The sequence below is a fragment of the Coturnix japonica genome, chromosome 3 (assembly GCF_001577835.2).
Source record: "Coturnix japonica isolate 7356 chromosome 3, Coturnix japonica 2.1, whole genome shotgun sequence".
In the NCBI taxonomy this organism is placed as follows: Eukaryota; Metazoa; Chordata; class Aves; order Galliformes; family Phasianidae; genus Coturnix; species Coturnix japonica.
The window spans coordinates 49795610-49823424 of NC_029518.1; the positions used below are offsets into that span (position 1 = coordinate 49795610).

Here is a 27815-nt window from a genome sequence, read left to right on the forward strand (position 1 = left end):
CGTCCTCGGTGCCCTCAAGATGCTCGGTTGCCTGATTCCATCTCTTGAGAGCCCAAGTTTGGCAGTGAGGGCTGGGCCATGACTGTACCGGTGTGGGTTGTCTTAAAAATAGCTCCAGAACAGAATGTTTGAAAGGGCCAGAGCCCTGTTGTGGTGACGAAGCAGGGAAAAAGAGGGCAGCAATGCTTAGCAAAGCTGTCGGGGGGGTGTTGTGTTCTGCTACTGCTGTGGTGTTGGAAACAAAGGCACACATGGAAAGTATTTCTGACCCCAACTGCAGACCATTGCTGGTGGATGCACCTGCACTGTTGTGTATTATTTGTGGTACACATGTCTATGGATGGGAATGGGAAATGGAGCTGCTTCTCTTGCATGGCAGTCTGTATAAACCCTGCAGGGTGAATTGCTGAGCTAAGAACAGCCTGTTTTAGGGAGGATTTTCCTCACTCGTCTTGTTCACGCCCCACAGTACACAGGCGTCGGGCAGATGCTGACGGATGCTGTCATGCTTGATTTCTGTGCACACCCACATAGTCTCTGGCAGGGGGACAGGTGGCAGGAGGTGGCCAGGAGGCACCACGGCCTCAAGTTGTACCGGGAGAAGTTTGGGTTGGATGTTAGGTTTACCTGTGTGACGTGGTGTAGGGAACCTGCTTTGGCAGGGGGGTTGGACTCGATGATCTCTAGAGGTCCCTTCCAACCCCTACAATTTTGTGATTCTGTTAGAAAACTTTCTTCTCAGAAGGGGTGGTGCTGCAGTGGCACAGGCTGCCCAGGGAGGTGGTGGGGTCACTGTCCCTGGACGCGCATAAGAATCATGTGGATGCGGCACTGAGGGGCATGACTTGATTATCAGGGATGGTGGGGATGGGCTGATGGTTGGACTAGATGATCCTAGTGGTCTTTTCCATCCTTAATAATTGTGTGACTGTAAGATGAGGGCACAAAGCGCGAAGTACGCGGGACATTGTGCAGAGGGGAGGAGCAGTGCCCAGGTTGCTCAGCCTGTGTGTGAGGGCTTTGTTGGATGTGGCCGGAGAGCTCCGGAATGCAGCGGCTGCAGGGAGCCTTGGGAGGCTTTGTTCACCTTGGTTGCTCTCAGGTTGTTTTGCAAAGTGCAAGTGAACGGTCGGTGCTGTAAAATGACTGTTGTGGTACCAGATACTAACTGCACAAGTTGTTTGGTTGCCCCATGTATCTGTTCCAGCTACAGTCTCTGATTTCGGAGTTCCCACGCACCTGCCTGCAGCAGTGGGTGTATGCATTCCTCATGCAGAAGGCACGCGGTGCCTCGGAAGGTGATTAAATTAAGGGGAGGGAGGGCAGCCTATACATATATGGAAGACGACTCATCCTGGCCGAGCACGAGCGGGCAGAGCAGCGGCACGGCGCAGCTTCTTGGCGGACACCGAGGCAGGACGGGGTCGCCCTGGGCTAGAGGCGGCCGTGTTGTCAGGGCAACTGCCCGCGGCGGCGGATCGGGTTCTCTCGTACCGCACTGAATATTTCAGCGTGCAGGAGCTGGGAGAGGAGGGGGTGCCCGGAGAGGAGGGTTGCGATCTGACTGGAGCGGGTTAAGGAAGCGGCATCTGAACCGGTGTGCCTTTAACTGGGGGTTTTTCCCGAAGAGCCTCTCCGCGCCGAGTGGATGCTGCGTCGGTCAGCTGGTTGCGTCCCGCTTATCCATAGGGGATCTGCTACCGGCTCTCAAATGAGCGGGCGGCGTCGCAGTTAGCTGCTGGGCAGGGGCTGCCGCCGCTCACCCTGCTTTTATTTATGTTTGATTTTTATTGTTTTGAAATAAGAAAGAGGCGACGGCAGCATGCCCGGCGTCACTACTGTCCTCCGGCAAGAGAGGCTGAAGAAGACAAGTGCCAGGCCCAACCCCCTGGGGTTGTTCACCATCACCGAAGAGGATGAGCAGCAAAAGAACGGGAACTCCAAAAGACCGAGAGGTATGAGCGGCTCCGCGTCCTCACCGGGCTCCGACCACGGACAGGTGCGGCTCGCCGGCGGCGTAGTGGCAGCAGCGCGCTGTGCGTGGTGGATACATGGGCGCCTCTAAAGCACCGGGGCTGTTATGCAATCGTCTGCTTGGAATGGGAAAGGGAATCTACTTTTTGGTTCTTAACCCAGTTTTTAGGTGGAGATGAAGGTCCTGCTTCAGACCGGTGAATTTGCATGTTTGCTTTGCAAGGATTATTGCGCTCAGTCTGCAGAAATACCTGTGAAAAGAGGTGGCTGGAGGCTTGGGGAACACCAGCCTGAGATAAGGGACATTATTATCTCTACTTCTGTGTGCGTGCCTAAGGGGCAGCGTGTCTTTGAAAGGGTATAAACACAGAAAGAGTAAAACCTTCCAAAGAGGTTGTGGATGCCCCATCCCTGGAGGCATTCAAGGCCAGGCTGGATGTGGCTCTGGGCAGCCTGGTCTGGTGGTTGGTGACCCTGCACATAGCATGATCATTGTGGTCCCTTCAACCCAAACCATTCTACGACTGTGATCAGAGATCTGCCAAGCCTGTGTGGCTGCTGCCTATCTTGTATCATGTCATTAATGTTTTCCACTCGGATCCTAGTGTTTGAATTCTGTTGGTCTGGCAGAGATGCTGCGTTTTCAGTTGTGTCTGGACTCTGAGGCCTGAATCTTCTTCTGTGATATCTGTGATCGTATGATTCCATTCACATGATCTCTCTTTTACTTTGTTATTTTATTCAGGGCAGGAAAAATTGCTCTAGTTTTTGTTTACAGAACATCTGCCAGTTTTGTAGCCTCAAGACGGTGTTTCAAATTTCAGCTGCTGCCATTCTACCATGTAACAGAAGAGCCCAGCAAGCATTTAAATACCAAATTTATCGTATGTGTATTTATTACAGCTAACACACCTTCTTTATTCTAACCTTGAAGGGAAACAGTAGCTTGACAGCTCTGACAAAATTCCCGAGTGTAGAATTTACTGGGTTTCGCACCCTGTGCTTTTTCCTCATAGTACTGAAGAAATGGACAGATTCAAGCATCAAAGTAATATTGTATTGCCGGTCCTTGTTAATGTGCCTCCTGTGCTGGGGTCTTGTGTGCATGGTTACTTTACTGTGCGTTTGAAACTGCCACTGTGAAATGGAGATGCAGGCTCTAGTATGAAGATGAGCTTTTTAATGTTTTAAGAAGGATGTAGCTTTCCTTTATCGCCTCCCAAGTGACTTCTAGAGTCAGCACCCCACAGTCAGTATTTTCCCTGGTTTTACTCAGTTACACCAATAGTTTCCCAGGGTAAAAGTTCTTGTTGACTTGGCTGCTATTTTCTGCTTGCAGCTGTCACACAGATACACTCATCCTTTGCCTCTCTTGTTAAAAGTGAGACTCTGTTTCTGATCTTCTTTTCCTTTTACTGCTGTGAAATGTAAGTAGTCAGACAGCTTGCTCCCTGTGCTCCCAGCACGTGCATGTGGGGTTTTACTAAGATAAAACATTTGGCAGTGTACTCATGGTGAAAGAACAGGAGGCTGTACAAAACATTCTGGAAATATACTTATTTGATTCTTCAGATAGTAATTAATGAAATGGCTCCAACTGTCTCCAGAACATCAGCTGCAGTAGTTCTTTGCCCTTCTGTATGTGCAAGCATTGGGGTTAGAGCTGGAGTCCCTGCACACATAGACTACAGGTGGCACACCCACTGCCCTGCCTGGTGCTGGGGGAGGCTGCTGGGAGTGTGGGACCCAATGAATCCGTGTGAGGCTGCCCTCAGGCTTCAGAGCCCATTGTTCGGTTGCTGCTTTGCACTGTTTGCTTCATCTTAGTTCTCAGCCTGCCTTGGTTGCTGTGTGCTCAGCACACTTTGGCAGCTGCTGAGTCTGTTATTTATTTATTTATTTTTCCTGAGCATGTGCTCAGTCAGTGGTGTGTTCCTGGAGGTGAGCTGTCATCCAGATCCTCTAGTCATCCTGGGCTCTCCTTTTACTGCAGTTTGAAACCCTGATGGCCCTTAATGCTCTGATACTCCAAAGTAATAAAGCATCTCCTTCCTCCATGAAAGGTATTTGAACAACATCCCAAGCTTTAAGGTATTCTGCACTCCCCCTCTACTCACTCTTGTGAGGCCCCATCTGCAGTACTGTGTCCAGGCCCTGGGCCCTCAGTACAGGAAGGACATGGAGCTCTTAGAGCAGGTCCAGAGGAGGGACACTAAGATGATCAGAGGGCTGGGGCACCTCTCCTATGAGGAAAAGTTGAGGGAACTGGGCTGGTTTAGCTTGGAAAAGAGAAGGCTCCAAGGAGACCTCATTGTGGCCTTCCAATATTTGAAGGGACTGTATAAACAGGAGGAGGAACAGCTGTTTATGAGGATAGATAGTGATAGGACAAGGGACAATGGTCTTAAACTGAGACGGGAGGTATAGGTTAGAGATTAGGAGGAAGGTTTTCACAGAGGGTGGTGACGCACTGGAACAGGTTGCCCAAGGAGGTTGTGGATGCCCCATCCCTGCAGGCATTCAAGACCAGGCTGGATGTGGCTCTGGGTAGCCTGGTCTATTGGTTGGCAAACCTGCACATAGCAGGGAGGTTGAAAGTAGATCATTTCAACCCAGGCCATTCTATGATTCTATGATTTTGGGTTGTCCTGGGCTGGCTGTAGTTAGGACATGGAGCTTGTTCTTCCAGGGTAAACGAACAATGAAATGAAAGTGTTTGTCAGGCATTATTTATTTAGCTTGGAGATAGGAAAAGCCTGCTGCAAACTTTGTAGCCATGTGCTCCTGATACCTTCTTTCCTTTGATGCCTGCTTTCTCACCCAATGTTTCAGCTTTCTCTCCTGTCTTTGCTCCCATCCTCCCCTAACAGTTAAGTGCATGTTTTAGGAGGGTGGAAGGAAGCAGTAATTAGTTTCTGGATTCTGATTACAGTTGCTGCTTGCCTCTGTGTATCGGTTAGCTAACTGACAGCTAGAAATATAAGAACATTTTCTTTTGTTTTTCTTCTACAAGCCTGAAGGGGAGTTTCATGGGAGTCTGCATCTATTAAGTCAATATTAATAATACTCTGTTGTATCAGACTGGGTTGGGACTGAAATGTTGAGTACAAGTGGATGTGTGTGTGTGTGTGTCTGTGTGTGGAGGGCATTCCCTTGTAATGGTTTTTCTGCTATATCTGTTCCTTGGAAGTCATCGAAGTTTTCTTGGATAGTGCTTGTGTCATAGTCTGGTCTCATAGACATTCATATGAGGCTGTCCCTTGTTCTATAATTATTCTTTTTCCTGTTTGTTGGAATATATTTGAATTTTCTTTAGCCTATTCTTGTTTGTTTGTTTAACTTTTACTGATTTCCTTTCTCCTTTTGCCAGAATAGTAGTTCAACCAAGTGAGTTTGAGTTGGATGCTTGGAACATAAACTAATGAGCTCTAGTGCATAAATGACAGAAGAGCTACGAAATAGTACTTCAGGGAACCCAAATGTCATGTCTCAGCCTGAGTCTTTAAATAGTTGTTTTTCTTATTAAATTTTAACAGAAGGAAAAGTCATGTCTTATTTGTAAGCCCGGAGTGGTGAGACTTGGCACAAGTAATCTAACTTTGCGGTGCTCATGCAGACTGGTGGCTGTCCAGAAGACTTCCAGGCAATAAATCCTAGGTGCTGTTTGTTGGTTGAAGTCAAAGCTTGAATTGAGGTTCAGTTTCTTACTGGGATTAGCATCTGCTTAAAACAAATCTTGCAGGCGTGTCTCTGCTTTTGTTATGTTAAGCAGACCTAGAAATCGTCCACAGTAAGGTAATATGTTTCTGTCTCCAAAGGGACCATTTAGACATCTTCACTTTCATTGTCAGTTGTTAGAGATGTGCAGTATTAGCATTTAGAGCACGTTTTTCACTTGGCATCATTTACCAATATAGATCTCTCAGCATTATTTGTTTTTAATCTTTCTGCAGAAGCCTCACTTTTGCAGTTAACCTAGGTTTCTGTGTAAGGCAACGTGCTTTTGTTTCTTTTTTAGACTTACCACGTATAGTCATGCTTGATATGTATTCCGCTCATTTTATTTAGGCTATATATTTGTATAATCATCAATAGTCCCTTACAGCTTGTTCTGTAAAGCAAATAAAGTTGCTGGGGCTGAAGATGGTGGGTAAGCATTGGTTTTGTTTTGTAATGTAAATCACAGATGCATCCAGGTAGATTAAATTTAAGCCATCCATGCTGTGTGAGCACTGTGGCCTCAGATGTTGTTTTCCTTCAGACGTTGTTTTCCTTCAGACATGACCATTTCACCTTAGCATTTCCCATTTTCTGCCATGCTGATTTTGTGCATCTGTGAGGTAGTCTCAGCAACTCTTACTTGGGTTTTATTGAATTGTTAAGTTCTGCCTCCAATCCTTCCTCCTTTGGTGAGGAGGGGGAGATGAAACTCTCTCAGGTTATTGATTGTGTTGTATCCGAAACTACCATTTGAAGAGCATGGAAAAGTGATGCTCACATTTCTAGGTTATGCGTTTTCATTATTAATAACTGAAACATCTGTCTTACTGTGCAATACTCATGATAGATCGATGAAGAGGAGATCTCAACTAACATAACAGTCAAACTCTTCACCTGCCTGTTGTTTTAAAACTGATGGAGGGAACGTGCTTCTAATTTGCCAAGTGACTATTGTTGCTAATACAAAGTCAGACAAACATGCTTTAGTCTCTGAACAGTAACACTGATTCTTTGTCATCTTGAAAACAAACAACAAAAGGTTTTTTCCAGTCCTTCGGTGCATGGCAGCGATGGCTGTGGTTACCAGCAGGTCCTGATGCTGTTGCCTGAATGATAATGCTTTTGCAGGCTGCTGTTTGAGCTGCAAGCTCTGCTCATCCAGGGAGATGAGGGAGAATTCTTAGCTTACTGCTTAGTCTTTGTGTTCTGTGTTTATTAGGAAAAATATCTTCCCTGCTAAATTCAGATTAACAACTTAAAAGTTGCCAATTTGTTCTTTTGTGTTTGCACTCAAACTTAAAAAGACCTGAAAGGGAAGGGAATTTTGGTGTCTTCAAAGGCATTAAAGTCCTGGAAGCTGAAATGGTAAACCTACAGAACAGGTACTGCATGGGGCGTGGAAGTGCAATCTTATCCTACGCTTTGGAGTCTGTGTCTCTGTCTTGTTCCAGAATGACAGCTTGGTCTCTGGCCTCCACCACACTTTAAACAAGCAAAGATGCCTGGGATGGAGGCTCTCCAGGTGCAGTCCCTTGACACAACTTAGCAGGGCAGCCTCAAGTTCATTTGGGGCAGAACAATTGGCAGCTGTTAAAAGCTGGGGAGCTGGCTCATGGAAATCAGGTATTGGAAGATTTAGTGGTAACTGGTGACCTTATCCTGCCCATCTGTGTCTGTAGCAAGGTCTGGGGAAGGAGTGGGTGGAAGGAAGGAAAGGTACCAGTTCACGTTACAGCATGTGTTGCATGAAGGGGCAGGGCTGAGAAAGCAGGGCAATGTGCTCTGTGAGCCTACGCTTTCCAGTGAATTTTGTTCATGTCTTTGTGCATTTCCTCCTTTTTGCAAGCCAGTGCCAGAAGATGAGGGTCCAAAAGTATCTGTTGTTTTCATGGATATTTTTAAAAGCTTAGTTTTGTAGCCTAATTTACAGCTGTTGAGGTTGCAGAAGGAGGTTATGTTTTTTTGGGAAGCAAATGCAAGGCTGTCTCCTCATGAGGTTTCACTGTCTCTAGTTGTAGGTTGGTATCAGGAAGCAATTCCTTTGTGATAAAGGAAAACAGATCCTAATGTGACGTGATTTATTCACAATAAAGCAATTAGACAGTGCTGGAAGTCTGAGGGCAGTAGGGAATATGTCTATAGTAAAACAAATCTGATTTGTTTAGTCTCTGGCTTTCAGAGAGAAAGTCCCAGATCTGAGGACCTGGTGTGTGTTGTAACATAGTCTGTTTATCAGAGGCTGTGCTGGGATTACTGAGGTTATCTGTGCTGGATAAGAATCATCTTACTTCCAGCTCAGCTCCCTAAGAAGGGGTTTCCACTGCTGACGCTGGACAATTGCAATATGTTTTATCAGTGGCTTCTGTAGGACAAACAGTCTGTAGTCAATTCATATGTTTGGGGAGCATATTCAGCTTCCTGAGTGTGTGGATTGCAAAAGTCCAAACAGTGTTGGTAGCCTTTAAAGTTTAATAAGATATTTGATAAAAAGAATCCAGCTTGACTGTGCATGCCAGCTGAGGATAATCCAAAGTAGTGAAAAGACTGAATTCTACAAAGTGACTGCTGTTAGTAAATGAGCTTGTTTTAACCAATGTGTAAATGGCAACATAGTACGCATCAGAGCTGTATGCAAGCTAACATGGTCCAGTATTTGGTTATTGTACCTGCAGAAGAGATTGTTGAGGGTGCTGGAAGATCTGAGTTCAGTTGAATTTAGACAACTCTCAAAAAAGCTTTATGTAATGAAAGATAGCACTCATGGTAGCAAGCAGATTCTAATTTGCTGTTGCTTTAAAAGTCCTGAGTTGGGGATTTAATTCCCAATTGTGGGGAAGATGCATGTAAAGGAAATGTAGTTCAATGGTAATTTCTTATGTGAGAGTAAGAAACCTGAACAGTGGTAGAGCTGCCCAAGGATCCTGAAGTTCTCTGTGGTCCAATAGCATTCTTCTTATTTTTTTTCTTGCAAATAAGCCAATATTTTTTTTCATGAGGTTACTACAGTACTGTGCCCTTAGTATGAGGTGACATTACAATTGCTTGGGTACCCTTGTGTTCGTGTTTTGCAGTGAGAAAGTAAAATAACAGCTAAGCACACATTTTGTAATGAAACACTGCAGTTTGATCCCCCGGTGTTTTAGTGACTGCGGTGTAGTCAGGAGTCCTGGCGCTCTTGCTGCTCTACAAGGTTGCTTAGAAACTGCTGCATCTGTTTTCCCCTTCAGACTTGCCTTTGTATCCAGGTAGATAGAAATCTGGCTGTATTTTTAAAAGAAAAACCTTGCTTGTCATATTGAGCTGTAGAGAACACCGTGAGTACTCTCCTATATTGATGCTGTTGATCATGAGCAAGTGATGATAGAACTCTACTCATTGCTGGGCTCAGCAGAATCAGTGGGAGTACAGCATTTTTCTTGCACAAACTCACATGTATGTTCTTTGCTTACTCAGCCAACCACAGTACTTTTTTTCCATTTTTTTTCCCTGCTTCTTTAAGTTTGGTCTGTGCTTTACAATTGGAGAACTTGTTTTTCTGGTATTTGAGAATTAAGAGTTCTTGTGAAAGCATCTCAAAAGAGAGTGTCGCATTATTACCAGAAGTCTTTTTGGAAGCAAATTATGTTTTAAACCTATGCTGGGAAATTGTTTAGCTCAGTCTATCAAACCTCAGGCCACAGTGGTAGCATGTCAAGAGAACAGGTGCCATTATGGTTGATGCAGGTCGATCTGTTTCAATGAACTACCTGTGAAGATGCATTTCACCAGGCACTGGTTTTGCGGCCAAACACCACTTAAAACTCATATATACTTCACCTGCATTGCACTGAAGTACAGAGTGGATGTTAATGTACTTGGATCCAATGCGTATAATGATGGTGAGGGGGCTATGAGTAATGTTTCATCTGCATTTCTTTACTTATTAAACATCAGAAATGAAATCAGGGAGCATTCTAAAAACTTGAGTTTGAGTTTTCATGTTTCATTGCTTAAGGCTGAGTGTTTGTCCTGTTCAGAGGAGTGGAATGAACTTCATTAACTTCATTCCACTGCAGAATGGAGTTATAACTGCAGAAACATCCCGTCTCACTGGTTTGTAGGTTTGAGTGTGACAGCCATCAAATATCCACATTGTTCCAGATCCCATCTTTAACTGTATGTATAGATGTGACTGCTTAGTTAAACTCAATATAGGAATTACCAGGGGTAGTATGAGGATTTTTTTGCTAGCAGCTTCAGGGAAGCACTTGAATGTCAGCTTCTATTTCTGCTTTAAATGATTAACTCACAGTTAATGGATAGAATAAAGCATGTGGAGGTTGCTGCAATGCCGCATGGGTACAAGTTTCTCCAGGAAGGAGGGTTCATATCTCTGTACCTAGAGGGGCAAGTAGATTATCTTCTAATTATTTCAAAGCTGTTGAAGCCTCATTGTATAATAATGGATGTCAGCCTTGTAGCCACATCTCCAAAAGCAGGAAGTAGAATAATTGTGCCTTGAAGTACTTGTGACTTTCTTCTGGGCTTCCTAGGTTTGCTCTTCTGCTTTGGAGAAGCAACACCGTTGTTTGTTTGTTTTGCTTCCTTTTCTTTCTAGGTGCAGTTGCTCACAGATGTCTCCTTTGATTGGCTGTTGACTTCTGTTTAGCATTGGAAAGTTTTAGATCAAGTCTGGGGCCATTGCATTTCCCATTACAGCTGGGAAAAAATACTCCAGATAGTGAAATTTTGTCTTCGTGAGAGCTTTTTTGCAGCCCTGTGTCATAGCCTCCTCCTATTGCATGTTATGTGGTACTAGAGATGTGCTCTTCCTCTGCTTGTCAGGAACAAGGATTTTTCTGAAGGATCTGAGGATAGCAGATGATACTGAATGCGTAAAGGATAATTTGTATTGCCTTTGTGCTAAGAGAAGGTGAGGAGGCAGAGTAACACAATTCAGAAAGTATGATATAATTAATGGGAGTATGATTGTGGTGCTGATGTCTAGAGCTGAGACCACCTGAGTTGTAAGAAGTCCAGTGAAGAGTCCTGTTTTCAATCAGTCGACAATCTCATAATATCCTAAAACATACTGTCAAGTTTTTGAGTTCCAAATAATTTTTAGTTTTGATTTAAACTCCTGCACAAGCAAATTGTATTACAGAATGACCGACTAAACTTGATTCCCACTGTTCTGTCTTAGTGTACAAAGCTATCCTGTTTCTCAGTTCTGCTTCAGAAAGCTTGTAGAAAGCTGTTTTGGAAATGCAGGTTTATCCAGTTACCCACCCTTGACATGAGAAATCATTCTTTTATGCAGCCAATTTTAGTGGTTTGTTTTTTTTTCTTTCCCTTTTTCAAAGTCAATTTCCTCATTGCCTGCATGCTGACTAATGCACTAATGAATATTACAATGCTAAACTTTGGATCACATGCCAAACTGAGAATTCACTGTGAATGAGTTCAAACATGTCTGAGCTGTTTTTGAGGGCGTGCAGGTATGATGTCAGTGGAATTACCGCTTGTTTAACTTCTGAGTGCAGCAGTGACAGCATGATGGGAAACAAACTGCTGTACCTTCTGGCCTGGTGTTGCTCCTGAAATGTAACTGCTGTTTCATTGGGAACTGTTGAGTGAGAATGCTTGCCCTATCCTAAACTGGCAGTCCACACAAACTGTAGACAGCATTACTTTAGTGTTTAATGTGCTTTCCTTTTTGCTAGGGGAAAAAAACAACAACAAAGAGCAAACACAGTGCCTGTTGATCTTACTGTCATTTCCTGAAGCAGAGGAATAAGAAAGAACTGTTTGCAAAAAGTGCTTTTGCAGCTGTCTAGCTATGTTAGTTGCTCTGAAAGTAAAGCTCCTATTTCATAGAGTCATAGAAACACCAAGGTTAGAAAACATCTCCAAGATCATCAACACCAACTGTCTACCTACTACCTGTATTTCCCACTAAATCCTGTCCATCTGTACATCTCAACATTTCTTGAACACCTCCACAGATGGCATCTTCACCATCTCTGTGGGCAGCCCATTCTAGTACCTGACCAGTCTTTGGGAGAAGTTCTTCCTAACATGAAACCTGAATCTCCCCTGGCACAACTTGAGGCCATTCCCTCTAGCCCTATTACTAGTTACATGGGAAAAGAGGCCAGCCCCACTTCACCACACCCTCCCTTGAGGTAGTTGCAGGGAGTGATAAGGTCTTCCCTGAATCTCCTCCAGACTAAATAATCCCAGTTGCCTCAAGCTTCTCCCTCACAAGACTTGTGCTCCACACCCCTCACCAGTTTCTTAGTCCTTCTCTGAACATGCTCCAGGGCCTCAATGTGTTTCTTGTAGCGTGAGACCCAAAACTGGACACAGTGCTCAAGGTACAGCCTCACCAGTGCTGAGTGCAGAGGGGTGATCACTTCTTGCTGGCAGCACAATTTCTGATACAAGCCAGGATGCCATTGACCTATTTGACCACCTGGGCTCATTGCTGGCTCATGTTCAGTCAAGTGTTGACCAATACGCTTTTGCCCTTTAGGTCCGAATCCCATGGGACCGTCCCTATCAGTGTCCTGAATAGTTTGAAGCCTGCCCCCTGGAAGTCCAAGGTAGAAGTTTTGCTGGCTACCCTCCTGACCTAAGAATTGGGAACTCTATTATTTTGTGGTTACTCTGCTTAAGGCAGCTCCCAGCCCTCACGTCTCTCAGCACTCATCTGTGAATTTATTTCCTTGGAAACTACAGCAGGTATGAAGACCAAAATGACAGTATTTGATAGAGCAAATTCTCAGTTACAAATCAGTCTTCCAACAGTCATCACCACTGGTTATGCATTTTCACCAGTGATGAACAAGAGTTCGCATGCCACACTTGTAAAAATCTGCACCAGAGGTCAGCAAGCATCCATGAATATCAGTGTGCGCCATTGTTTCTACAGGGAGGATTCAGTGACACAGCTTTGCTTCATACACTCTTCCATGTCAGGCGCCATTCTGTCAGGCTGCTCCTCTGCTGCCATCTGTTGCATAGCAATGGCATGTCACAGAATATTGATAGGAAGGCTCAAACTCTACTGCAGTATCACCAACATCTGCCTCTGACATCATAAGCTAACAGAAGAAAATAGGAGGCATTACTTTCACAGCAGCCCTCGTACGTTACCCTCCTGTGTTTAGTTGCAGTCTGAACTGCAAAGAGAGGAGTGGGTGAATAAAAAACAGATGGTAGCTGCCATCTGTAAACCAGAAAAGGACAGCAACAACCAGCTGCTGAGTGAGGTATTGGCAGTAGAATTGTGCTGCAGACCAAGCAGTATATGCTTGATGTTATGCCTGGGTTATCAGCATTTCAGTATGTTCTTACGCTGCCAGCCTGCGTCTTCTGAAATACTGCATGAAGTATTTATTTACTTTTTTGCCAGGCTTCTTATCTGCCAAGTTATTCTTGTGTTTAATGAACAAAATGTCTGTCAGTTTGTGTTCAGGGAGTTTTTGTGAGTGTCACTGTCACCTGGATTGCTGCTCTATTCTACTTGTCAGGTGCTGACTGGTCACTCAAGATTAGCTACAGAGTAGCTAGGCTTTCCACTGCAGTTTGTTTAACGCAAGTGATGCTGTAGCGTAGCTAAAGTGAGTTGGTAGATTTACTGCATACTAATAAATGGGGTGCTCTACAGAGTCAGCGGGATCCAACAGCTGTCATTCAAAGTAAGACTTGTGATTTTATTTCTTTTCCCCTGTATACAAAACCTTCTGTAGCATGTATCCATGTGGGGGCCTCTTTTGAAAACTTTTGTTCTTCACTGTTCTTTACCATTCTCCACCACAGAGCATCCAACCTGACCTGCTCACTTGGGTACTGAGGTGGTGTGAAAGTACACTGAGGAAGGCAGCTGCTGTAGCGATGATATAATAACTAGTGCATCATACACAGCCACGTTCTTCACTTGAGGAAGGCGCATTTTTAGTTTTAAAACAACTGTCTTCTGAGTCTGGTTATTGGAAATCCAGATGCTGATTAATAGTCCTTCTGAGACCTGTGTTACAGTAACTGTCTTTTGTGCCTTTATACTTAAAAAATTTTGTGACAAATATCACATCTAGTAAGATCTTACAGGAACAATTACTATTTCCCTCTCTGGGGAGAGGAAACTAATTTCTACAGAATGCCCTGACAATGATTACAATGAGAGCTTTCCCATCTGAATTGGATATTTCAGGCTGAGTAAGGATTATTTAATATTACTCTGTGAAAAACAGCCAGTCAGGGAGGCTTGAATTTCTTTTGACTGAGCAACAGTGCATTTACATCCTGTTCTCTGTACTGTAATTTCTCCTTTTCTTTTGACTCAACTTATTTGGTTGTCCTTTTGCTCTAATGTTATTTAATTTACACAGCATGCTCCAAAAGTGCTTCGTATGTAGCATAACATAAATATAACAAAATATTCTTTTACAAGATGAGAACAAAGTGTTTTGCCTGTAAACCTTTTGGGAAGACTTTTCTACTTGCAGGTATTAAAAGCAGCAGTGAAATCACCATAGGCAGAGCCTAGGCTTCCACTCTGCTGGGCACTCTTGGGTCTTTACATGCACAACTCCAGTGGGATCTTGCTTTTCTATTTTATAATAGATACTACTGTCCAATTGCATGCACTAAAGCTGTTTTCCAAATACCTTTTTTTTCAGCTGCTGTAAATTAGTGCAGTGCTGGATAGTGTTTTATGCTTAGTTTTAAAGAGGAGAGGGAATAAAATGGGGAAAATGACTGTGTTGGTGTCCTACGTGCCTCCAAGATTAATTGGGGCCTTCTGCAGAAAGAGCTGTTAATTTGTGTTGGAAACAACTCAGTGCTGAGTAAATGAAGTGTTGAGGCTGATGTCAATCAGCAGTGGGGCCTTTTCTGCTGTTTACATTATACTGTTTTCTCTGTGACCTGCTTGGGCGAGAGCTACCAGGGGCTGGAGCTGGCTCAAGCTGTTCAGGCACTGGTGCCGCAGAGTAGCTCCATTTTAAAGGGCCTCATGGACATGATGTCCTCTGGTGTCTTATGGAGTGACATCTTAATGTCGTCTGAAAGAAATACACTTCCCCAAAGCAAAAATTGTTCCTGGGCCAGTGTTTCTAGTCCTGACTTCTGTGGTAAAGTAGAACTCAGGGCTGTGGGGAGGTGCTTAGGGTGAAAGCCATCTTCTCGCACTCCCCTTTTCTCTCCTTGGGAAGCCTTTCTCCTTGGATCTGCCTTTGTGCAACTGGGGCACTACCCCTTCACCTGCATGCACTGCAAGCTGTCATTGACAAACATTTAAGGACTTGAAATCTGATTAGTAGAGGAAGAAAATAGATAAGCTTTGCCTTCTATTCTTCCTTCATTTCTGCTTTTTTTTACCTCTCTAGATAAGCAACACTTAGATATTGGGGCAATGTGGGAGTGTGTCATTTATTTGTTTTTTTCTTTAAAACTCTGCTGTCCCTAACAAAGAGAGATGTAGAGAGATTACTAATGCCAGGTAGAGTGTTGGAGCAGGCTACAGTCAATAGATTTGACCACAAATGTAGCAAAACAAAATACAAAGTGAGCATACCATGACTGTAGATTCTGTTCTTGCTCTGTTAAAAGTCAAGTGCTTTCTTTCTAAGAGGCTGGGAAGAAAAAAACCCTTTACTGCCTGCAGTAGTTAACTGCACATCTAGGTGAGCACTGGGTTTTGCAGTCTGCAATCACAGTGGGTAAGACATCTTGTGGTATTTGCTGAAGCCCGCCTATTAAAGGACTTGGGCAGTTCAATTTATGAGCACTTGATATCTAGGCTCCTTTCCTGTAGTCCTTAAAGGCATTTCTAAAGGCCTTATTGGAATGGAAGTTGAAAATGAGTTTTAAAAAATTATGAGCAAAAATGAGACTTAGTCACCTTGAAGATTTTATAGTATTGCTTGGAATAATTGTAACTGAATAGCCTGCTCTTCTGTGAGCTGCAAATTACTTGCTGTAATCCTGTCCTTTCTGGATGTGACTTATGGGTAGCGCAGAGTTTGACATAAGGGGTGCTGGATGTGAGGAATGTTAATTTTAAAGTCCTTTTTGGCCAGAAGGTGTGAGGTTGGGTTTGTACAAAGCCACCAAAAAGGCTCAGCCAACTTTCTCCCTGTGGTAGTTCTTTGAAGTAATTAATTTAACCTCCTGTTTTCAGACTTAGAGCAATTATATATTTTTTTTCTTGGTAATGCACTGAAAGTACTTATCGTAAGTTATCGGTCTCTCCAGCTTTATTTACCAAACTTTATTTTGCATGTAGATAATTAGTGGTCCAATTCTTGCTTGAAAGGAAGTAACCACACGTTATCCATTTCAAAGAATGAGAAAACTTTCAAGGACAGGTGTACCTGTAGTACCTGAAACTGCTCTGAAGAAACTGGTGGAAGGGTCTCATCAGACTCAGATTCTCAGATTTCATAATCTTCTGAATTAGTGAATTGGTCTGTATGTCCTGCTATCACATTCAGTCGCTTCTCAGCCTACCACAACTACAGAATGTTATAATTTTGCATGGGAAGCAGTGATTCCATTTTTTTATTTTTTTTTTTTTTAATCCTTTCTTGCAGAGTGTGAGCACTTACTGTTATCTTACTATGCAAACTGCAGACAGGGGAGCTGAAGCAGGGCACTTATAAAATGGCCTGTAATCTTTCTCCACTTAGCTGGGGCTGAGGTGGGTTGGCCAGACCACAGACAGCACCGCAGACAAAGGCTTAGGCATGAAGTGCCTGGCCTGATACTCAGCAGAGGGCAGGGCTCTGTAGGGTGAGTGAAGTGTGTCTGGTATGTTATTTCTACTTGTATTGGGTTGTTTGTTTCTGCTTCTGCAAGATTTTGTGTTTCTTTGTCAAAATGGTCATTTACATGGGCTTACCAGAAGACTGCATCACCTGCAGTCCTGAAGTAGCGTCTGTATTCTTGCCATATAGCTCACCAGAGTTTCCTGTGCTTGAGTTCCCAAAGATCAAAGCTGCATTTACAAAACATGGAGAGGCACCATACTGGATGAGGTCCATATTCCTGGGGCCAGCTCTTATGCTATTGGCAGTAAATGTTGTTTGTGAAGGTTGTTGGGCAGCCCTGCTGTCAAGTTATTGCACTTCTGAAGCTGTGGTGGCCTGGCACTGGATTCAACTCTGCTGCATTTATTTCCGTGCCAACAATGGTAGAGAGGGAAGTGTTAAAAATGATGGATTGTGAATTTCATCCAGTATGTATAAAGCTAGCACTTTCAAACACCAAAAGAATGCTGAAAGCAGCTATACCGGTGCATTTGGCCTGTGCCTTAGAGGCACATACAACTTTGCTAAATGAAGAGATTGTTCTTTTTGCAACATTTTTTTCTCCAAGGAGAAAGGATAATTTCTTACAGAAAGATGCATGAGCACACAAGGTGTGGTTCCTGACCATTCTTTCAGAAGACTTTATGGGTGTGTGCTTGCATGTAGATAGGGAGCTGCTTATGAGGTGAGTTGGTAGTGCTTCAAAAGGGTCTGTGATAGTGGATACTGCGGTGTAGTGCACATATAACATTTTATGACACTATACTAAGAATTTATATTGGAAGAGGTTTGTATTGCAAGGAAAAGACTCCTACCTCCTGAACTGTTAGCTGAAGGTCTTATGTCTTTCCAGTAATAACACGTGCATCTGATGAATCTTCTCAGAGTGTGTGTGTCATGTTCAAGCCTTGTTCCTGGCAAGTGGCTTATGAGGACTAGAAGAATGATGTATTGTTCATCTTCCTGGAATAGGAACTGTGGAGTGCTTCTGTTATCCTTCAGCTGCCAGCCAATTACTCTGCTGTTCTCCTCTTCCTCCTATAACCTGTCTTTTTCAGGTTGTTCTGGGACAACTTTCCAGCTTGGAAAGTGATTAAAGTTTGAAAAAGGCAGAAGGGATCTTTGAATTGTTCTTTTCCATCTTGTCATCACACTCTGCTCTTTTCAGAAAATACTCCTTGGTGTTATGGGGTGATTTCAGATAAGAGGCCTGATGCTGTGATTTAATTGAGCTCACTGTTGTTTTACATACTAGCTTGCTACTAGCAGAATGCCAGAGTGTCACCCTGTACATGCAGTTTGTGGACCTGTGTGATTCAGGGAAGGGAGACTTTTACCACAGGATAAATTTATAGAGAGAGAACGGATGCCCTGTCTCCTTTAAAAATAATATCAACAAAAACCCTACTGTTTTTATTCTAGGGAATAGGATAAAAGAAGGACAGAATTCATACAGTGAGCGAAGAGCAAAGCCAACAGTACAGTCAAGGAGACCTGACTTTCATTTATTCTCATCCCACAGTGAATATTGGCATATGTGAATATTCTTCCCACAGTGAATATTGCAGAATAAAAATGAGTTTATGTTCTTACTGGTATAGATGGGTCTGGTGAGGAAAAAGTGACTGACTTGTTCAGATTCTAAGTAGTTGTTTTCTGTTAATACACTCAAGAACTTTGTGAGGACCTACAGTAGAAGCGCATGTCTGGTCAGTAGTTTCAGATCCTGCATATTTGATTGCCCCTCGTTACCAGAAATAAAGAAATCTAAAATATCTATCCATTAATGAAAAACACTGTCATAATAGTGGATTTTTCTCTTAATATTTAAATGTAAGGGATGGTGTTCAATGTAATGAAAGCCCAGATGAGGGTGAGGTAGTCCAGAGAATATAAATGATGACAAAATCGTCTGCAAAACCACTTTTGCTTCTACTGTTTGACAGCACCGAGTGAGTTACACTCTTCTTTCAGGCAGCTTTGTTGTTAAGTGCCAACCTGCTTAAGCTATCCATCCTATGATAGGCTGCAAAGTGTATGCTTGAATTTTTCAGGAGTTCTCAGGCTTTCAGGCATTTGCATCTTTCCCTCAGCCCGCTGTCTCTCTTTGTGAAGATGGGTTCTTGCTGAAGTAGCTTCTTGCTTTTGCATGTGTTATCCCCTAGGCACATGACAGCCATGTCAAAAATGCAGACCAACGGGCACATCAGCTCCTGCCAGCCACGTGGATGATTTCCCTTTCCTTTCCTTCGTGTCTGTTTAAATTTTTATGTGCTGAACCTTCATAGAAGTAAGTTTAGAAAGTTAAGCATTGAATTAAAATGGTAGCTTGCCCACTACAGAAATACAGCACTGATATCGTACGAGGCTTTTCATAAGGATGAGATAAAAGCTGATAATGTAGGTTAATGTTTACACTTTAAAGGTTAACCTTTAGCATGTAGGTGCCCAAGACTGTTGTGTGCTTTAGGAAACAGCAGATGTGTAGTAAGGCCTTCCTGCAGGCAGGCCAGTTAGGGGTGCGGGCTGTGGGTGGGGGTTGCTTTTCCTTTTCTCCTACTCACCTGGCTGAAGGTAAAGCCCTATCTGTCCCTGTAGGGCAATCCCCTGCTAAGCTGGGGAAATCCATTTTGTCTCAGTCAGTTGATACAGACAACGATCTCTTTGCCCAGACTGCGCTCCCTTCCTCTAGGAGGTGACACGGATGTAGCATTAGGGCAGCCGGCCGCCATCCTCCCCTCTGCTCATGCTGCCACTGAGCTGTGGCACTTATCTCCTTTGGCTTGAGGCCTTCTGATACTCAGTGGAGCCCTGGGATGGTGGAGAGCATAAACTGTGGATCAGCCTGATATTTGACAAGGGACTGAGGGACTGTCTTGCACTCTGAGGTGCACTATTCATCTTTGAACCCTCTGAGCACTTCCTACATAAGCCATGACTTGTTTAGCTGTTCCAGCTTCTTACCTGATCTAGGATAAAAACAAAAGCTGTTAGCTTTTCCCCATCTCTGCTGAAAGAGGAAAGTAGTAAGAAAGCACATTGAAAAATAATAATTGAGACACGAAATGAGGAAAACATCCAGCAAACCTTTGGATTGTACTCTTGTAAAGCTGAAACTGTATAATACTTTTAAAAAGCAACCACCACTGCCTTGACCTTTCTTTTTTGCAGAAACTCTATTCTAACCCTTTTCCCGTCATATTTTGTGCGTATATGCACATGCATTTCAGTTCTGCCTGGAAATGGCTTTCAGATGACTAACCTTTTTAATCTCAGCTAAGTCACATTTATTAAAAATTAACTTCAAAGATGGAAATTCATCTTGCTCCCTCTTTTTAGCCCTGGCCCATTATGAAGGTTAGCGCCTAACCCTTCCTTGCGGCAGGGCTGCTCGATCCTCCTGGCCTGGATGTATCTAGGGCAGTCTGCAGCAGCACTAGCACGCTGTGTGGCTATTTTTGGCAGTGTAGCTTTTGTCTGGCAGTGCTGGGGAGGGATGGCATATGCTCAGTACATACATGCTGTGCATGTGACTGATTTAAGGATGAGCGATGAGGTATGGTTTAAATAAAATATATACATTAATACATAACTCTCTCATCAAAAAAAGAAAAATAAAGGTTCTCTACATTCTGTTACAAGCCAAACAAATTAATCTGCCTGACTGCATGAAATCTCATATTCTTTTCTTATGTAGTTGTGTGCTCAGTGGACTGTGCATTAGAGGATGAATTAGCAAGTTAATTTACCCTACGTGTCCGTAAGAGAATAGCTTTTACATCCTCAGGCCTTGTGATCTGAACTGCAACGTGAATGTATCAGAATACACAAACACAGCTTTTTATTTTTAGAAGTACTGTAGCAAGGGCTTGGTTTAACCTGCTCTCTCCTTAGGTTTTTAATTCTGTTTTATAGTCACTATCAATTGATATATATGTGTATGTATGTATTTTTTTACATGCTCCAAGTGAGCTTGTGGTGTTTTTATCTATTTATTTGTTTTTGTTTGTTTTCCATCCTTTAATGCAGTACCTCAAGGGGACTATTTGCAGAGCAAGTTACCTGCTCATCACTGGGAGCAAGGTTGTTCAAATTAATTACAATTAGTCTTCCATATTAATAATCAAAACTAACTGATGTTTACAGTCTGTAATTTGAGTTGCAAACTCAAAGCAGAGTGTTTATCAGTCTGCATCTCTAATATTCCATGAACCCAAGATGCTTCAGGCTCAGAATTTCATAGGGCTGTAGAGACTTATTTCTCATTTCTACCATTATGTAGCTGGGTCCCCCAGCCAGAACTGGGGCCCAGTTGTATCAGTTGTGAGGTATAAGGAGAACGCTTGCATGAGAGCAGCAGTATTGTGAGTAAATAAGATGCTAAAGAGAGCTGAGAACAGGAACACTTCTGGATGAAGGTGTGGATCCAAGCTGTGAGAGATGAGGTGGGGTTTGTGCTCCAGGGGCCATCATTGGCTTCAGTTGTTTGGAATACTCTGGTAAGGACCAGGCACTCAACCCCACTCTCCAGTCTTCCTTGCCAACTGTAGCCTCAAGGTTGGCTGAGGTGGCAGGACAGAGCCATGACTTCTGGGGTTTTCCTGAGGTCATATTGAAAGCTGTTAACTTTTTTTATATATTATTTTTCTTCTAGAATGGAGACATGTACCCATTATTCATGAGTTGCTTGTAACTGATTTGCTATAATATTGAGCAAAGCAACTATGCTTGTTGAAAAGGTTCACTGGTTATCAAGACAGTAGAAGCATGTCATAAAATTAACTATGTCAACATATATACTAAGCAACATAATGCTGCAATGCTAAAATCTTGTGTACATGTGCAAAAATCAAACCAAGACTCCATCTCTGTTGTTGTTTTTGTTTTTATCTTGAAATACATCTTTTGATTTTGTTTAGTTCTACGGTGAAACAGTCTTTGCTCCAAGCTGCTTGAAATTGCAAGGGCTATTTTAAATGACTGAAGGACTGTGCAGTGCAAACATGGGGGCTTTGTTGCCCTACTTGCCTTGGAGGCAGGCTGGAGCTGGCTGCCCAAGGCCTCCCTGCAAGCCGGGTGCTTGACACTAGGAAATGGGGCAGTGTGGTAGACAGCTGCCAGCACCAATAACCGGTGCCTTGAGCTGCTTAGCATAGGCTAAGCCCAAATCTATTGACGCAGAGAGCAGGGAAGGGCTCGGCAGACTTCTCCCCCTCCCTGCCCCTGTATATAATCTCATGTGGATGTGACAAACTCCATTTTGATTAGATGTTGGACCAGAAACAGAGAGAGTGGGTCAGATTTGACCTTAGAAATCTATTCTAATGATATGTGTTTTTACACTTCCTGAAGCTGCACCTTTTCTTCATCATCTCCTCCTTCTTCCTCCTGGCTCGCATAAATTCCTGAAGAGAATTTCGTTAAAGAAATTACCTGAATTTCATTAATGTAGGATAGGAGATCAAGTGAAGTTGTGCATGTGGGATAATATGGATCATGCTATGGACTCACAGTAGATGTCTGCAGTACAAATGAATATACAGTACTGAATATAATGGATGAAATAGGTAAGTGGCTCACACTTTGTATTTCCAGAGATAATTTTTTGAATGGCTTCCTGATTAGAAACTGGAAAACATAGTTACATCTGGCCAGGAAATGCATGTAGGCTTTTTCCCTGTTTGCTTTTGTTTCCTGATTAATTTCAAAGAGCCTAACATGATGTGGGGGGTTTGGGGAAGGGTAACCTGAGTACTGATCGTTTGACTTTGATTTTCTAGGATGCGTTTCCGAATGGAAGGCTTTAGGCAGTCATTGATAACTGAGCAGCCAAGTTATTTTATTGCACAAAAAGGACTCTTTTGTTGATGTGGCACTACCTTGTTTTAAAAGCATGAGAAACTTGAATGGATTATCATCTTCTGATTTTCTACATAAATTCTTACTGTCTGATTAGCTCTAAGGAGCCATATTCTGTGTATGTAGTGTAGGTATATATTTGCTCACAGCATCATCCAGTCAGTTTAATTAATTTTAACTTTGAATTTATGTGACTAAAATGAGATGCTGAGGATGGCAATATGCGGAACAGGAAGGGACCTGCCTATCTGTAATGAAATCTTTTATATAAGCTAAGGACTGGTTGCGAAAACAGCTGCTACTTTTGGGATTGGGATGTTGTGCTGTAGCAACTTCAGTATGAGAATGTTTCCTTTTCTTTGGCTGCCCTAGGCAAGAGAACTGGAGAAGGATGTTCTACTGTGAGAAAGCTCTGTGTGGGGAGCTATTCCCCAAGGGGAATTAGCTGAGCTTTTTGTAACTCTTAATCTTTTTAGCTATTCAAGTTCACACACGCAGAGCATGAAAGCAAAAGCATTATGTTTTGTTTTTCCTATTGTTTCTTAGTTTATTTTTTTGTGACTAAGCTAAACAACAACAAGCAAAAAATTAAATAATAATAAAATTGCAGTCTTGGTTGTGGATGCTTTATTGCTTTCTCATTTAGTTTTCCTGTTTTCCTCTTAAGTGGTTGCCTGGTGCATTTGCTCTGTAAGTTCACAGGCAGAGCTGTTCCGCTATAGGCTGTGGCTTATGCCATCTAGCTGTCCTGTCAGCTACCTTTTGAAGTAATAAATGAAAATGCATTTGATTCATTAATACAGAATATTTATTAATGTTTTTAAATTTTGCTATGGTAAGTGCTACTTAACATACCTAGAAGTAGCCTGATATTTAATGCTGGCTTTGTGCTGTCATGTGTTCTCTGTGCAACACTTGATCCTAATCCATACTTCCCTTTGTGGTGTTGGCAGCTTGCAGTCTGTGCCCAGAGATGTAGCTTTTCCCTTCCCTCTGTATGCCAGGTGACAGCAGCAGCACTGATTTCTGTGTGTGTGTGTATGTGTGTTTGGTTTGTTTTTTGGGTTGGGTTGTTGCTTGGCTTTTGTGTTTGGTTTGGGTTTGTTTGTTTGATTTCATGGTATTTTTGGTCCTTGATGTCTGGCTTGTAGGGCACTGGAGGTAGCGTGGAAGGGTGGAAGCCAGCCTATATCCTGGAAATGGAGGGGTCACATTAAAGGGGGGTTGCACATCAGATGGTCCAATTCCAGGTAGGGCAGCCCCAGCACATGTTGCATGAACTGGTCATAATGTCGTCACTAGGTCTGATGTCTACCACCATCTTTAGTTTAAATCATGGCTGTCATATCAGGCTTATCTGGAAAGTGAATTGAGTGGAAAGTTGTTTAGTAATCTCCAAATCAAGTTATGATATTGAATTATGCCTTCTATTTATTTATTTAATCATAGATGCATTTGGTTAAGTGAAACTTAGCATTCCTGGAATAAAGTAGTGCTGGCATTGATAACTCATTACTGTACGTACACACTTGGCTCTCTTTGCTCCAATGACTGCAATAACCTCTCCTCTTTTTATTCCTGAGCTGAATTTGCAGACTTTTCCTTTTGGGGGTTTGGATTTAGGCAGGAATGCAGAGGGATGCTGGGCTGTGAAAGAGTTGGGAGGTGAAGAAGCTGTGGAAATAAGCTGAGGTCACCTATTGTACCTCAATTCCTGACAAAAATGGGATGTTCAGATGTTAAAGGCTGCTGTTGAATATGTTGTATCATTGATATCTTTGGAAGATTACTTTGTCTGAATTATTAACGCTGGCTGCAAAAGCAGTGGAATTCTGCAGCAGTAAGATAATGGTGCAAACTAGAAATTGAAATCTGAAGTAATAAAAAAGCATTGTTGAAGATGCAAACAGAGATGGCATTTTGTTGTAAGGCTTTGATCAAAGAATTGGTAAAGAACAGGGCAAGCCTCTAGGCTGTTAGAATTCATGTAGGAATAATTCCTTTTAGTGGTTATTTTTCAAAATAAACTGGATCATACTCATAAAATTACCAAATTAAACAGGAAATTCCAGGGAGGTAGGGACTACTTTATTTCTTGTAAGCCATGCTATACAAACAGGACTGCTACAGCTTGTAAAATGCATACACAGTGACAACAATTTGTTAGTAGGACATAAAAATGGAGGACATGGTTGTGCAAAATGGTGCAAGAAGGTGGGGAGTAAAAAAGACACAAAAACCATGAAGTAGCCCCATGCAGTGTTGCAAAATACATCTGTGTAAACAGGAAGATGGCAATGAATAGAGGCAGCTAAAGGTGCCACTCATATTAAATAGGAGGTTTGGCTCTTTATTATTACTTTTCAAAATGAGGAATCTTGTTGTGAAAGATGGGCTTACTTGTACCATTCTTGGGTGAGGTTAGGGCAACATGAGTTGTTATGATGCTGTGTGCATCCTAAACAGCTGAACAGGTTATTGAATCAAATGTGAACAATAATGCTGCTTCTGTCTGTCTTTCCTACAAAAAAGGTGTGCAGATTCCTTGGCCAAAAAGCAAAGTAAATTAAATAAAGTAATAACCTGTAGGTGAGAATATGGATCACGTAGTCACAGACCTGTTGTTTTCTCTGTCTATAGAGATGGAAGAATCTTTTTTCTCGTGTATGCGGAACAAGCTCCAGTGTATGCAGAAAAAGCAGATGTTTCATCAACTATTTCCTGTAGAAAAGGAGCCAAAATTAGTCTTTTTATGTGTCATTTTGTTGTTGTTTTAGTTGCTTGGTTTTTGTGTTTTTGTTTTTTCCCCTTCTTTAAACAACAGATGATTAGAGATATTCATGTTGCTCAGCAGCAGAACATCATAGGAAAAAGATGCTCATCTCATTCAGGTGAATGATTGTGTGGCTTGTTCTTTGGAAGTGTGTGGCAACTGCATGCAGCCAAAAGAGACTTCTAGATGTGGTCCAGAAAACCTAAGTGTTAAGTTGCCTGAAGGAGGTATGGGAAAAAACAATAACGAAACTCAAGTCTATTAGATTGTACTATTTTGGAAATTACTATGATATCCTTAAAGGAAAGCCTTGAGGATAGCTGAGACTTAATTAGTGACTATATGTGTTTCCTTTAGTCAAGGAAAACAAAGAGGTTGCTTTTAAATAGCTGTTACTTGTATGTATGATCTAGTTTTAGAATATTATGTTTTGAGTTTTTAAGATATCAGAGGACATCAATAGGAAGAGCAGATTTATAGGGTCGTGTAGCTTTGACTTGCAAGCTTAGGCAGTATTTTTAACACAAGGTAGCTGAAAAAGCATTCAAAACGACTGTCTGCTATTTTTAACACGTCTAGCACTTTAAAAAAATCCATATAATCCTCTTGAAACAGATGGCTACAGTGAGTTAAAATCCCATGCTAGGATTTGGGCTTTTACCTGATGTTGAAACCAATGTCATGACAAAGGGATGCATCACTGACTTTGGAGGCGAAAACCTGTTTCAGACTCATACGTAAGAACAGAAACAAAAAGGTTGCAAAAGCACAAAGCACAGTGACTTGTGCAACAGTTTGCTTTCCTGGGCTTAATAAAAGTCTCCAGTGTTTACCAGTGGGAACTGTGGAGTCCCTCTGGATTTTGTCTGTTATTTGTTTTTTTCTCATAGTTTGTGCAATCAATATCAAGGCTATGCTGGAATATGGAAATCAGTGTTAACTGTCACTAAACTTTTATAACGTGAGGGAGAAAAAACAGGAAGCGGAAGTCTTTCTTTAACTTCAAATCCTGTAATCACTTGAGCTGCCTAAGTGAATGCAGGATTTGACCTGAAGTTTTGGGTTTAAGTAAATGTAAGGACAACTCAGGCTGATTTTTTTGGGGCAGGTCTGAGGTGAGGAGGAAGGTGTTGGCAGCAGTTTCACACAGAACTAAAGCATTTTTAAGACAAAAAGTCTAGCTGTCCTTCAGCTATCCATAGAGCCACCGTGGTGTTTCTAGAGATAGTGACAAAGCGTTGGTGTTCTTGTCCAGATAACTGGAAATAATTTAATATGGTTGGTGATTAAAAGACTTAACTAGTTCAATGCACTTGTTTCCTGCATTTCTTTAGTGGTGAAAGGAGGCAAACAAATGGGACGCTAAAGTGTTGACACACACTTCACTCTTTATGGCTCAGTTGCTCGGTAGCTGAAATTTACCACAGGTGGATTCCAACAGTTAACCAGAGTAATCTGACCCTTCTCAATGCAAACGTAGCTGCCTTTCCCCAGCCTAACATGCAATGCATTTAAATTTCACAAATATAACAACCTGTTATAACATATAAACACTTCAGAGGAACCTGTTCTGTCCAGCAGTCCCAGCAAGGCTCAGCCCAGGTGGTCTCTCTGGCTGCTGCCCAACTGCTCCTGTTGGCTGCTGCCTGCTTGCTCCTACCTTCTTGCCCTATTTTCTTGCCAACTGCAGCACTCATGGAGCTTCAAGTTACATGGGTGATGACAGATAGAGAAATCTCATGTAATTTGGTGGCAGATGAGGAAAGTACCTATCTGCTGGACATAAAATTTTAACATGGTGCATGCATCCCAAACTTCCTTATATTCCCCTTACAACCCTCACGCAGTGAATATCCTCCCTAGCAAGTGAAGGACATAACATATGCTGGAATATGGCAGTTCTGCAAGAGATGTCAGATTCTTTGTGGAAAACAGGAGGAACTAGTAGGTCCCAATATCTGATGTTTCTAAGGCTCTTACAGCGAAGCCTGCTTTAGTGTTCTTAGTTTATTGTTCTAATACTTGCAAATAGCACTTGGGAGTGACAGCAAGCATATGCATAACTAGCTTGTTGATGCCACAGTAAACTTTGTGGTCTTGATGAGACCCATGTGATAGTATGTGTTAGCATGCTGGGAATATTTCTGCTTTCTGCTTAAAATTTAGGATAACTCTGGGCAATTCATGTGAGGGCACACATGATGTGTGAACTGATTGTGGGGATACGTTCACTTGGAAAGCTCAGTCTCTCTGGACTTCAGTGACAGAGTGCCAGGTTGCTTTTAGGCGCATTGGCAAGTGCTGGATTTGAACTCTAAAAAAGCGGTGATGTAACACAATGTTTTTTACTCCATGCTCTGCTCATTTTACCAAGAGAGAGCACTGCAGCTTGATGACCTTCCCCATTCTCCATTTTGTAATGCTGCTTCAGCTGGCAGCTGCGTCAAGCTGCAGAGCAAGCACAGAGTGCATTCAGAGGGATGTGGGACAGAGTGGGAGATTTGGTTCTGTTGCAGATATTAGGAATGACCTGGGCAAGAAGTACTGCTGCTGGGTCTGCCAACTGAGTAGCTTTTGACTAGGTTCTTGTAAAACAACTTAAATCTGCTGTGGATATAGTTTGTGTTCTGTTAGTTGAGGAAAATGCAGTTTATGTGTGCCTAGGGAGAGCTTTTGGCTTGTATAGTTATACATGA

General features: G+C 42.6%; 1 protein-coding gene across 12 annotated transcripts in view; it reads left to right on the top strand.

The window, feature by feature from the left end:
* Positions 1-27815, top strand: part of MAP7 (microtubule associated protein 7) — a 101357-nt gene that overhangs the window by 4595 nt on the left and 68947 nt on the right. For 9 of the 12 annotated variants that reach the window (XM_032443628.1, XM_032443629.1, XM_032443626.1 and 6 more), the window contains exon 2: positions 1806-1955. The exons of the other annotated variants lie outside the window; for them this stretch is intronic. In XM_032443628.1, the coding sequence (XP_032299519.1) occupies positions 1806-1955 (150 nt within the window). The remainder of the gene's footprint in view (positions 1-1805; positions 1956-27815) is intronic. 12 annotated transcript variants of the gene reach the window in all.